The sequence below is a fragment of the Fundulus heteroclitus genome, unplaced genomic scaffold (genome assembly GCF_011125445.2).
Source record: "Fundulus heteroclitus isolate FHET01 unplaced genomic scaffold, MU-UCD_Fhet_4.1 scaffold_36, whole genome shotgun sequence".
In the NCBI taxonomy this organism is placed as follows: Eukaryota; Metazoa; Chordata; class Actinopteri; order Cyprinodontiformes; family Fundulidae; genus Fundulus; species Fundulus heteroclitus.
Window position 1 is genome coordinate 1,050,303 of NW_023396770.1, and position 12,908 is coordinate 1,063,210.

The window sequence follows — 12,908 nt, forward strand, 5'->3', positions numbered from 1 at the left end:
AATTACTCTAAATCTGTTAAACTAAAGAATTCATGCAAAAAAGAAAACACACAAACAAGCAAGTTGGAGTTAACAAGTTTATTAGAAAAATAAGTTTAGCTCATGTTGCTGTACAGTATAAAACATTTGATTTGCAGGAGTGCAAACAGACACAGGAAATAACGCGACTCTGAACACTGGAGGTCCGACAGAACCAGAAGTTCTGCACATCGTCTCAGAACTCAGGCCAGAACACGAGTCCAGATTCATGGCAGAGAACAGCAACAACTTCCTGATTTTAAAGCACTTTAAAGGAGAACCCCTGCAGCAGGGAACAGGTAGAACTACAGACATGAGCCGCTTGGACTACAGCTCCCAGAATGCCTTTCAGGCCCTCAGCTCTTTGCTTCTGACCAGAGGACGGCAGGAACCATCTCTGGTTCAGTGGGGGGAGGTAGAACGGACCTGTTGGTACCGCTCAGATGAGATGAATGTTTCTGAGCCAAACAGCATCGGGTTCTGGACTCAGAACCAGATTCTGAGTTTGTTCTCATGTTTGGGCCCAATCAGCTGGAAGACTGAGGTCAGAACATTCTGTCAGGCATGCTGAGGGATCTGCAGGTGGGACGCAGAACCTCGGACCAGAACACGAAAGCCCGGCTGGGTTCTGTGGCGGTTCTTCAAACAAACTTCACCATGAAATCCGAGCAGCTTTGAGCAGAACCTGAAGAGAACTTCATCTGGTGTCATGGTGGGCGGGACACTGATCAGAACCAACCGTCTCACAGAACGGACCTGGAACCTCCGGGTCTCATTAGAACCTAGTCTGAGACTGAAATGTGCCGCTGTTGGAGATTTGCTCTAAAGCGGCTCCAACACTGGTTCCGGCCTGTGATCCGGTTCTGTTTGACCCACACGGGCTCAGCTCTGACACAAACCTGGACCTCAGAACCACGGCGTTAACCGGAGGTTCTAAACCAATCGATAAATGTAAATGTGAGCAGATCGCTTCCTTCCTGTGGCCAAAGATGGCGGCGCTGCTGCTCTGAGGAACCCTGACCCGGTCCAGGAACGGGTCAGAACCGGGTCAGGGTTCCTCAGAGCCCAGCAGGATGGGTTTGGGTCTCTGAGGAACCGGTCTCCTGCAGTAAAACAGAACCTTTTGGACTTTTTAGTTCTGGCCGGACACCTCGGCGCCGTCAGAGCTTCAGCTTTTAGTCGCTGACTCGGTTAAATTAACTTTTCAGAACTCAGAAGCTGGAAAAACCCAACAGGAAGGTTCTGAAGTCCTCCCAGCCCGGTGGTTCTGGACCGAGGTCCGGGTGGTTCTGCCAGCGTAACGGACCCCACTAACCCCGCATAGTTCTGGATCTATTTAGGTTTACGGCCCGCAGAACCCAGTGGGACAGAACCGGATCAGCAGCCGGCCCACAGCGGCCCAAACGGACCCGATCAGAACCACTGATGTCACTTCTAGAGATGAACTAACAGACAACTGGAGATGTCCTGAGTAGGAAGGAAGCATCTGGATCTTTGTGGTTCTGCTTGGCTTCAGCGCTCTGACTGGACAGTCAGAACCGTCAGAACCGTCAGAACCGGGCGACCCGGCAGGGTTCTCAGCGTGGAAGACTTCTGGACTCGCCCAGGTTCCCCAGGTTCCCCCCCGCCCCGAGAAAAAGGCCACCCTGAGGTAGTTAGCAATCCGCCGGGCCTCGGCGCCGGGTTCTGACACCTCGGCGCCGGGTTCTGACACCTCGGCGCCGGTCCAGATGATCAGACCACGGAGTCCGTCTTGAAAACAAATGCAAATGAAAGAAAAACAGAGTTCAAGCACTCCAAACTGAAAAAGTGCAAAGCTCGCTCCAGACGGAGGTCCGTCCTGCCGGTCCCGGTTCTTCTGATCCGCTCCTCAGTGGACCGGACCGCCGGCGGGTCGGCGGACCTTACCGTTTCGTCCACGGCAGCCGGCAGCGCCTGGCGGGTCCTCAGAGCGAGACGTCAGCGGCGCCGTCCGGCTCTTTCTCCTGCTAGTCGGGTAACAAAAGGCAGCAGTTAGAGCGGGAAACAGGACGGCGGCACATCTACGCAGCCAGACGCAGCACTCACACATAAACGGGTCAGAACCAAGCAGGAGGGGGGGGGGCAGCGAGCAGCCAGAGCTGAACGGGACAGAACCGGGCCGGGACAGGCATGCAGAGCGGTTACCGACACAAAGCACAGGAGACGCATGCGGTTAGTATCCGGGTCGGACCGGGTCCTTCTGGGTCAAAGCTCCGCTCAGACTACGCCCCCCCCCGCCCCCCCCCAGCGTCGGCTGAATTTGGGGCACCAATTAGTGGGTTTGGTTCTGGCCGTGAGGACGGAGTCGCTGCAGCGCGCATCGGCAAACCTGCATCCATCTTTTCCACAAGGAGCCTTAAATTTGAAGGAAATTTGCAGAGAGGCCAAACATGAATTTGCAAACACAATTTGAGTTTTTGTTTCTCACACGAGTGCGTGTACGTTTATTAAAGCAGACAAACAGCAGAGAATACAAGCCAAAATGTGAAGCCAGAAACAGGACTGCCGGGTCCTGGCCTTCTCTTCTCAGTAACAACACGCATCACCGTCACATTACAACCGGTCGGCTTTAAATACAGATTCAACACATGGAAACCAGATAAAAACAAACAGCAAGCTTTAGCCAGCACACACCTGCCTCTAAAAACGGCCGGAAAAGTGGTCAGAGCACAGAGGAGCAGTTCGCCAGAAACAGGTGGGGGCGGGGTCACGTTCTGAGTCCACGCCCGTTTTTAAAATATGTACAGAGATGTTGCCAGATGTCGCCAATTTGGAGGGAAAGGTGCCGGCGACCGTACGGCCGAGGGCCAATCAGACGGGGTCTCAGCCTACGGCTTTACTTCCACTGCTGGCCAAAAGAATCCTGATAAAACTCCTGGTTGTCAGATTTGTAACCGGAGTAGTTAGCAGAATGATCCCCGCCGTGGAGCGGCTGCTGAGCAATGGGTTGGGAGCCCCAGTTCTGATTATTGGTCTGGCGGCGCTTGGAATCTGGCTGGTTGTAGCCGTCAGCTTTGCGCTTTCCTCCTACATTTCCACCGCGGCCGCCCCGCGCACCACGTACCCCTCCTCGCCCTCTCGGCGCCACGCCTCCTCTTGATCCGCGTCCGCCGCGGCCCAGGCCGGGCCCGCCGCCGCCGCCGCCGCGCTGGGAGAAGTTGGCCCTGCCTCTGGGCGCCCCGGCGCCGCCGCGCCCTCTGACCGGGGAGGCTCCGCCCCTCGGACCTCTGCCGCCGCCCCGCCCCCGGCTCGGCGCCTGGAAGTCGTCGTAGCCGTAGTACGGGTCGTCGTAGCCGCCGCGGTAGTTGTGGTAGTCGTAGCCGTAGTAGTCGTAGTAGTCGTCGTAGCTGTAGTAGTCCTGAGGGTAGCCGTAGCCCCCCCGGTTGGCGCCCCGGCCCCGCCCCCTGACAGGAGGCGCCATGTGAGGAGGGGGAGCGTAGTAGTAATAGTCATCGTACCTGCAGGAGACAACAGAGCACATCAGACGGCGTCGTACCGAGCACCTACAGCGCCCCCTGCTGCCTCGGCTGTGAAAGCGCTGACTGGACCTCACGGGAGCAGAACCAGCGAAAGCAGGAAGTTCTGACTGGTCGGGTTCTAAATGGACCCAGAAATGAAATAAAAAGCTGTTTTATGTTTAAGCAAAGCTAAATGAATCAGAGCTCTGCCTTCAGCAGGAGGAGCTGCTGGTGGTTCAGACAGGCAACACCGACCCGTTTGGGTCAGAACCTTAATGGCTTCTATCCTCAGACTTCTGTCCAGATGGAAAACGTTTAGCTGAGAGAGGCAAACAATTACCGCCTTACGACTAATTATCTGTTTATTAGTTTGTTGTTATCATGGACAACACCTTCCACCCGCTGCACCAGACTGTAGAGGAGCTGAGCAGCTCCTTCAGTGCAAGACTTAGACATCCTGTCTGTAAAAAGGAGCGCTACCGGAGGTCATTTATTCCTGCTGCTACAAGATTTTACAATGCTGCACTATAACTGTGACCATAACTGTAATAATTAACGTGCAATAACCAATGTGCAATAATCTATTTAATACACTGTCCTACAACCCGTGCAATAATCCTGATGTTGTGACTTCTGCTGCTATCACCACCTGAACATAAGTCAGCCCACATGTATGTATGTATGTATGTATGTACAAATGTATACAATGTATATGCACGTACATACGCGTAGGTGCGTATGTAAGTAGGCGCATAGATATATGTATATATTTAAGTATATAGATATGTTTATATATATATATATATATATAGACCACTAAGAATGTAAATGAGACATCATATGCCCATTCCTATTTCCTTTTTTTTGTATTTTTTTGGTATTCTTTCTGATCCATTGTATATATGAAGATTCACTGTATATAACTGAATGCACCTTCCCTACTCTGCACCTTCTTGTATGAGCCGATGTGACGAGTGAATTTCTCCATTGTGAGATCAATAAAGACTATCTTATCTTATCTTATCTTATTAACTGAGCCGTAGTACGGCAGCCATCCAGCAGAGGGCGCTGCAGCGTCAGAGAAACATGGCGCGGGACAATTTTACAGGTTAATGAACTTCCTTCACATATTTTATTCATCTTTTTATTCAGTAAGCTAACAGCTTCCTGTTTAGTTAAACTTTATAAATACGTCTAAATTTAATAATGAGAGAAAATCACAATGCTGTGTTTATTCAGTAAGTATTAAAGGAGCAATATGGGAAATTTCTCCTTTAATACAGGCGGATCAAAAAATGGTTAAAATATAAAGATGCGCCTCTTTTTAAATTTAGCATATTGTTAACCAAAAACAAAAAACGAGCCTTCTTTATACAACAGAAATCTTTCAGGAAAATTGCCGCGGATCAATGAGTCGTTATGCGACCAAAGGATCAATTAGCTGTAGATTAACACATGAATTGATCTTCTGGGTTTCCTGCAGCCCAAACCAGCAGCTGGAGTCAGGAGACGGCTGAACTAAAGCGGCGAGGATCTGGACCGGCTCCTGAGGAACGCCGCCATGATCACATGACTCAGGGAACCGGCCAGAAGACAAAGGTGAGGATTAAACCCCTCCAGGGGGTCCGGGGCACGCTCCCCCTTTAATTTAAAAGCTACACGATTCACCTAGATGACCAGTTCCAGATTGAAAACGGCGTATTTTGGCGCCCGCTGAGTGATTTTCATGTCTGACGCTGGGATGTCTTACATTTGCGTTTTGGCTGCTTGTCTCTGGGCTTTTCTCTCCTTCCGCTTCTGGTCGGGTGGTTTGGCAAAGACGATCTCGATGGGTTCTCCCTCCAGCTCCTTCCTGTTCATCTCCTCCAGCGCCTGCAGGGAGAGCAGAGTTTGACTCAACGGGCCGGCCGAGGCGGAACGTGACTCCAGAGCCTCGCCGGTACCTTCACCGCTCCTTCCCGCTCCTCAAAGTGAACAAAGGCGTAGTCTTTGAGCTTCTTGACCCGCTCCAGCTTCCCAAACTGGCTGAAGGACTTCTCCAGGATTTCTTCTGTAACGCCGTTGGCCAGGTTCCTCACGAATAAGACCTTCACCTGCAGAGGTTCATCAGAATCACACATTTCATTCACAGCAAAGACTGAAGCTGTTCTCTCCAGAAATGCAGTTCTTACATCAGACCAACAGAAAGCGTTGGGCTGCAGCGCCTCGTGTTGCTATGGATTAAAATATCAGCTGGTCAGCAGGAAGTGACCTAAAACTGACTGAAGCATGGCTTGTGCACCTTTGCCCACCACACTTTTTCCTTCCACTCAACTTTACATCCATGTGCATGAGCAATCATGCTTGTGCTTTATCATTTTAACTAAACAAAAGTCAGACAGGTTTGTGTAAATCGGCGTAGATCCAGACTTAATAAGACATGGTCATCCAGTTAGTTTGAGACTAAAGAGAAAGTAAAAAGTTTAGTTATTAACAGACGGACGCTTTGTGTCTCCTAACATTTCTAACTGTGAGACTTCAACCTGTCGTCATTTTCCCTGATTATAAATAAAACGTTTTCATCTGCATCAGTGGACCAAATCATTCCTGCCAACATGTTTCTGCTGGAGAACCGTGGACCACGGTTCCCTTTGGTGGTTCTGGTTCTTCTGGGTCTGAAAGCTGTCGCTGCGTTTAGAGAATCTTCTCCACCTTCTGCACGTTTTATTCTGCGTTTGCTCTCTGCCCACCTTGGCCATGACCTCTGGGTCGGGGTCCTCGATGGGGTCGGCCCACTCCACCGTCACCAGGTTGCCCCACACCTTCACTTTGCCGCTCATCAGCCGGCGGCGGGCCTGGGCGGCTGTTTTGTGGTCTTCGTACTCCAGGAAGCAGAAGCCTCGGTTCTTCTTCTTGTCGTCCGGTTGGTGGTAGAGGATGACCTCGCTGAGACCCTCTGCAGAAACACGGGAGAACCAGAGGACGGGTCCGGTTAAAGGCGCTGTGGGGGGGGGGGGGTCTGCAGCGCGGCGGACACGCGGCCTTACCTGTGACCTTAGAGAACTCCTCAACGATCTGCTCCTTGGTTTTGCTCTTGGGGATGGAGCCGACAAACAGCCGGTTGTTGGCTACAGATATGCACACCCCGATGTGTTTGCCGGGCCGGATCTCGTAGTTATTACACTGAAAAAGAAGAGAGAGGTTCTGGTACCGGAGCCGCCTGGAGGACAAGCTGCGCTGCAGCCGAGCCGCCAACCTACCAGCTTCACCGCCTCCTGGGCGGAGTCTTTAGCGCAGAAGGTGACGAAGGCGTAGCCCCGGTTCAGGCTGCTCAGCGGGTCCATCATCAGCCGGAGGTCCCAGATCGGCCCGGCTTTCTCAAAGAGAGGAACCAGCTCATCTTCAAACAAATCCCGGGGAATCTTCCCAACAAACACCTGGAAGGTAAAGGAGGAGCGCTGAGGAGACGCAGGAAGGACGGATCTGCTTTAGGCCTGGAGTCAGCGGAGGAAAGTTCTGGTTCTGGTTCCTACATCAGACCAAGCTTTTCTACTTTTATTCACGAGGAAAATCCTGAAACCGTTCTCTACAAAAATAAAACCTTTTCCTGTTGAGTGAACCAGAACCAGAACCGCAGAGCTGTCAAAAGTATTCACAGCTATCACTCCACTAGAAGTATAAATACTAGGCTTTAAAAATACTCCTGTAGAATTATCAACTATAAAAGTACCGGATATAAAAATACCTAAAGTATTAAAGTAAAATAACCCCCCCCCCCTCCTCCACATATATCTCCACTGAAAACGATCCATTTAGTCCGAAGCAAATATATTAAAGGTCCATTTAGGAGCAATTCTGAGCAGAAAATCTGACGTCTGGTTGCCTTTAAGTCAAACTTCAGAGACATTTTATCAATAACCTTTTATTTGTAATTTCTGGAATATAAATGAAGATGCAGGCGTAGCTGCAGGGGCTGATGAGGACAACAGATGTCAGTAACCTGCTATAACAATATATTTCTGTATACAGCAGACAGTGTTATCAAAATTAATAATTAATTCTGGCAGTTAATCAAAAAAAGAAAAACAAAAATTATAAATAATCCTAAAGATTTAACGTTCTTCTACATTTTGTTCTTCTTTTTAAGTTTTTCTGGGTCGTTTGGCAAACAGCTTGGTGCAGCATTGCCTCCAAGCACAATAAAAATCACTGTTTGTGTAGCAATGTTTATCTGAATATTGCTTTTGTTTCTGAATAAAACAAGCTGAAATAAAAGTAATGAGACTGTTTTCAAAAATGTAAGAAGTTGAATTAAAAGTAGGCAAACAGATAATTACCGTATTTTTCAGACTATAAATCACTCCAGATTATAAATCGCATCACTCAAAAAATGCATCATAAAACATATATAAGTGGCACCAGACTATACGCGTTTATTTAGACATTTATTTCACAGAATCCAAGACTAAAAACTGACGTTTAATCTAGTAAACCAATTTATTAAATTACAGCTGCATCCTCAACCGGCTGAATAACCTGGAATATACCTGGGAGGATGAATGGAGTAAATTAGTAACTCCTACCAGCAGGTTTTATCCAGCGTAACGGCGCGGTACTCCACTAACGTATAAACAACCTACATTTCTAGTTAAGTACCAAAGTATTTGCAGGTGACACCCCTGCAGAGCCGTTACCTCTGTTCCCACCGTGGGCTGCGGTCCGGAGTACACGGACTCGGGCGGTGGGCCGCCGTACTTCCTCTGGCCCGTCGTAACATCTAGTGTGTAGCTGGTTCTTTCCAGCAGCTCCTTGATTTTTGCCTCGTCGGGTCCTTTGGTGGCAGGAGAGACTTTGGTGCCCTGCTTCTCTCGCTGCCTGTAGGTCTTCATCACCCCGCAGAGGAAGGCACTTTTGTTCTGGGACCAACACAAAGCGGGTCGGATAGTTAGAAGCTGACCTTAGGGAACGTTTAACGGCGATCAGAGGACCAAACTCACCTGAACGTGTGACAGATCGCTCTCCTTGAACTGGACCAGCACCTGCAGGGCCCCGTCTTCATTAAACTCCTTCAAAGCTTCGAGGGCCCGTTCATCGAGGTCGCTGTGGGCCACCAGGCCTGAAGCAGCAGGAAGAGCGCCATACATCAATTAATCATCTTTTAACAATAAATTAATCAATTAATCATCATTTAACCATCAATGTAATCATTTAACCATCAATCAACCATCAATTAATCAGCAATTAACCATCATTTAACTATCAATTAATAACTTAATCATTAATTAACCATCATTTAATAATCAATTAACCATCATCTTTTTCAAACTTTTTCTCACGTGGGCCAAAATTGTTTAGTCAAAAGTAGTGGAGGGCCAAAAATGCACTTTAAAAAAAAAAAAAAAAGAAATACCAAAACCACACTGTTTATTTTGATTTAAAATTGTTTTTTGACCTGCTCCACAAAATATGGACCTGCAATGTTTTAATTTAATAAATTAGACAGATTTTCTGTAGAAAGAGGACGTGTGAATAATTGTAAACTGAAAACTTAAATTTCACATTTGCTTTATTAAAAGGTTTGTAAATTATTTTTGGCTCGATTGAAGGAAGATAAAAATTGTCTATTCTCAGCAATAACAGGATTTGGGTCAGTCTTTTAAAAACGCTCCCTGAAATTAGCCGATTTTTATAAATAACATTTCAAAGCAGGTTTTAACGCACCAAAGTCTACATTTGAGTAAAAGTCATTGGACAGATTTGATCTTATATATTATGAAATTAAAGAGAATGTAAAAAACGTGGTTATTAAAAGACAGACGCTTTATGTTGTGACATTTAATAGATTTTAACTTGTCTGTGATAATTTGGCCCAATAAAAAAAAAAGTCTCCTAGAAGTAATATGGCTTTGAAAGAAATGTGAAATAAGCCGTTTGTATGTAACAGGGTGAGCTTTGCTGCTCTGCTGCTCTGGGTCTGTAGCTGATAACCAACACAGATGAAAGCACATCTGGAACATGTGGCGTTTAAACGCCGCCAACATGGCTGACGTCTCTTCAGAGCTGACTTACTGACATAAACGTGTTTGTTGGTGATATCTCCACCTGTAGAGACCGGGGTGGAACCCAACAGGTAAGGGAACGTCTTTATGAAGCGGGCAGGAGAACAAGCTCACCTGCTACATACAGCTCATCCAGCTTCTCGGCGACTTTCTGAGACAAGCCGGCGTCCAGCAGCGCCTGGAAATGTTCTGAGCGGGTCACTGCTGCCGTGGTGTCCATGGGCTCCTCGCTGCCATCCCCGTTCACGTGGTCGGTGGCCATGTCTCCAGACATCTGGGAAGACGACAGCAAAGGCTCGGCCGTCAGCGGCAGCTCACACTTTAAACCGTTAAACTGACACACTTAGACGGTTTTTACTGCACAAGTAAAAACAGATCAACAGAAAGTGTAAATAGTCTGGTGGATGTAGAGCAGCGCGGCGCTGACAGCACCAGCTGCAGGGACCAACACCAGGCTAGGTGAGCCCAGCCTGTCAGGGCCACAGCCTGGGCTCACCTGGTCCACAGGTGGGAACCAGGAAGCAGCAGGAGGAACTTTCTCCAGCCGTCTGCTGGTCAGGCAGGATGGAGACCCACCATCAGGGCCTGCAGGCCTGGAAAGGCCCAATAATTACATACCATCTGAGTTATTGGACCTAAAAAGGCCCGGCGGACCGGCGCTGAGCAGATCCAGAGAATAAAAAAGAATAAAAAGGAAACCTGAACCGAATCCCAAAGCTTTGCATAACGGGTCCATCCAGGTTTGCTTTGATTTTTCTCCATCAGAGACCATCGGTCACCAAGTTCTGATGTTTTAAAGCAGAAGCTTTAAGGCGGCCATCTTGCTTTCTGCTGCTGCCGAGGACATCCCATCATGTTTAGGAACAAACGGCTCATAACAACATAATTAATGAATCCTTTAGAGTTATGATCATCTTTGTTTCTGCTTTTAACCATCCCTCAGGGAGCAGTTCGCTGACATTAGGGGGCCCGCTGCCTTGCTCAGAGGGGCAGTCTGTGGGATTTGAACCAGGGAACGATGTTGAATGACACCGTCCTACATTCCCAGACAAACCGTCCACTCTACCTTTAATAACAGCTGACATAAAACCACTTAAAGGCAGATCTCTACCGCTGAAGGCTCGTGTCAATATTAGGAACTACTTTGGGACTTTTAGTTCACAACTTTTTACAGACTTTACTGTAAATCTGAATATCTAAATTACCTCAAAACTCCAGTTTTTACTTTAATATTGAATCATGTTCATTTTAACCTAGAAAGCTGATCTCGGTATCGTGTAACGGTTCTTTAATTACTCTTTCTGATCCCTTAACAATGAACATGACAGACAGAATCCAGATCCTGGTCCCATTAGGGACTGTTAGGAGTTTCCTGGTTCTGACCTGAAACGTTTTAAAGTGATGTGCAGGTAGACGCTGAACAGAACCGCTTCCGCCCTGTTATTGTGCTGCGGATCCTGCTCACAGCGTGTTTATATCACAGCATCATCCATTCATCTGTATCACTCCACGTTGGCCTTGACTGGCCAATCAGAGCCGCGCCGTGGCCAGGTGTGGACAGGTGTGGACAACATGGGCTGTGGGGCTTGGCGCCATCGCCCTGGACATGAAGCAGGAGCCGGGGCTTCGTCCGTGAACAGTCCGCCTATCTGCTCAGGAAGACCGGGCTGAGAGCGGCGCTCTGTCCGCCGTTAGAACGCTTCGTGGCAGATAACCGGAGAGCTGTAACGGCTGTTAGCCGCAGCTAGCAGCAGCTAGCACGCAGCGCAGGCTTCTCCGGGCAGCAGGCCTCAGCGTCAGCCCAGCACGCCGGGGGAGAAAACGCCTCCGTGTCCTCCTCCTTAATTCTCACGGTGAACATTTTAGGGAAACGGAAGCTACTCCGTGTTCTCTGAAAGAGAGCATCGCTCCAAAGCCGCCGTCGAAGCCCTTCAAAATGCCGGTTAGCCGAGCAGCAGAGGCCGGGAGGACATCATCCAACACCCGCTGTGGCTAAACACCCCCAGAAACAAGCTCTTCCTCCTACTCACCGTGCGGATCTACCGGTGAGAGCGCTATGCTGATCCGCTGTGGTGACGGTGGTCCGGGTTACACGGAATTCTGACGCCGGCGATGCTCACGTTGGTTTCTTTTTCCGCCCGGTCTCAGAAAATGGCGGCGAGGTAACGTCCCGAGGTCCCCTTCTTCCCTTTCAGACAGACGGGGTTTCTGAGGGGGGCATCCAGGGGCGGCTCCTGTTTCATTCATCGGGGCTACAGCGGGAAGGACCGTAAGGCGACGCCACACGGTGCGTCCCGCTCAGCGTTATAATGGCCTTATTACACAGTAACAGCACAATAAAGCTGTCTCTATTGAGATAAAAATGCTATAACATAGTAATACAGCACAATTATAAGGCAATAGGATAGAAACAAAATGATGAGCTTCAATTCACTTTATTTCTTTTGCACCAAGTTAAATATCCAGGTTACAGAAATAGCCAGTCAGCCCAAGAATACAGATAGTTTCTACATTAATTTACAATGTGATCCCAGGGACAGCGGTGGCCTGCAGCTCCTGGACCTTTGCTCCCCACAGTGGAAGTGGATCTGACCAAAGAATACTCAACCCAAACCATTGTGTGATTGCCATTTATTCAGCCCAGAAAAATAAACCCCCTAAATTCTAAGTTCATACGGTAGTTTGGAACCTCTTCTTCCCTCTCCGCTCAGGTCTCTCTCTCACACACACACGTTGGTATGTACATCATTGTGTGACTGACTTCCATTCATTTTCTATTCCTTTCTGTCCTCACCATAGACACCTCATTACCTGCGTTGCTGCCATCTTGGATGGCCAATTAGCTGCTCACTAATAATAATAATAATACTACACACTACACAATGTCCATATATTTCTCTAATTTATGTATCTATAAAAAGGGGACTGTAACAGATGTGTAATAAGAGCATTTGTGTTACAGGCAATGCAGCAGAATATTCTTTGGTGTGCTCCATGCTAGAAGATGATGCCAACAAAAAATCTATCTATCTATCTATCTATCTATCTATCTATCTATCTATCTATCTATCTATCTATCTATCTATCTATCTATCTATATATATATATATATATATATATATATATATATATATATATATATATATATATATATAACTAAACAAACCAAATGGTCCTAAATTATTAGACAGACATGATTTATGGGGGAAAAATAAGAGTATTTTTCTTTTTGCTATGATTTTGTAATCTCTTTGATTCTAAGATACGTTACTTAGTTTTTTGTTGGGTTTTTTTTCTCTTCTTACACATTGCGGTTTGTATTATATCATTTTTAAATGCTGCTATTGGCATATCTGCTCTCACTTGTCTGTAT

The 12,908-nt window shown here is 47.7% G+C and overlaps 1 protein-coding gene across 3 annotated transcripts; it reads right to left on the reverse strand.

The window, feature by feature from the left end:
* Positions 1-63: 63 nt before the first annotated feature.
* Positions 64-11,745, reverse strand: syncrip (synaptotagmin binding, cytoplasmic RNA interacting protein). Of its 3 annotated transcripts, none has more exons than XM_021322488.2 (11): positions 11,566-11,745; positions 9,650-9,809; positions 8,474-8,592; positions 8,171-8,392; positions 6,737-6,913; positions 6,524-6,659; positions 6,227-6,432; positions 5,441-5,590; positions 5,248-5,369; positions 3,104-3,497; positions 64-2,003 (listed from the first exon to the last, which is right to left on the reverse strand). In XM_021322488.2, the coding sequence occupies exons 2-11, from the start codon at positions 9,807-9,809 to the stop codon at positions 1,965-1,967; spliced, it is 1,725 nt and encodes a 574-aa protein (XP_021178163.2). In that variant the 5' UTR covers positions 11,566-11,745; the 3' UTR covers positions 64-1,964. The 3 variants fall into 3 exon arrangements, with proteins under 3 accessions (XP_021178163.2, XP_021178162.2, XP_012729820.2); XM_021322487.2 differs by having other exon boundaries at positions 64-2,006; XM_012874366.3 differs by lacking the exon at positions 64-2,003 and having other exon boundaries at positions 2,448-3,497.
* Between the last annotated feature and the right edge of the window lie 1,163 nt (positions 11,746-12,908).

Bases quoted from the DNA above. Each gene is read 5' to 3' on its own strand.
- syncrip (XM_012874366.3), bottom strand. From the start codon at position 9,809: ATGTCTGGAGACATGGCCACCGACCACGTGAACGGGGATGGCAGCGAG. The intron at 5,591-6,226 runs GTGGGCAGAGAG...GAACCTCTGCAG, and splicing joins ACCCAGAGGTCATGGCCAAG to GTGAAGGTCTTATTCGTGAG. The intron at 5,370-5,440 runs GTACCGGCGAGG...CTCTCCCTGCAG, and splicing joins AGCGGGAAGGAGCGGTGAAG to GCGCTGGAGGAGATGAACAG.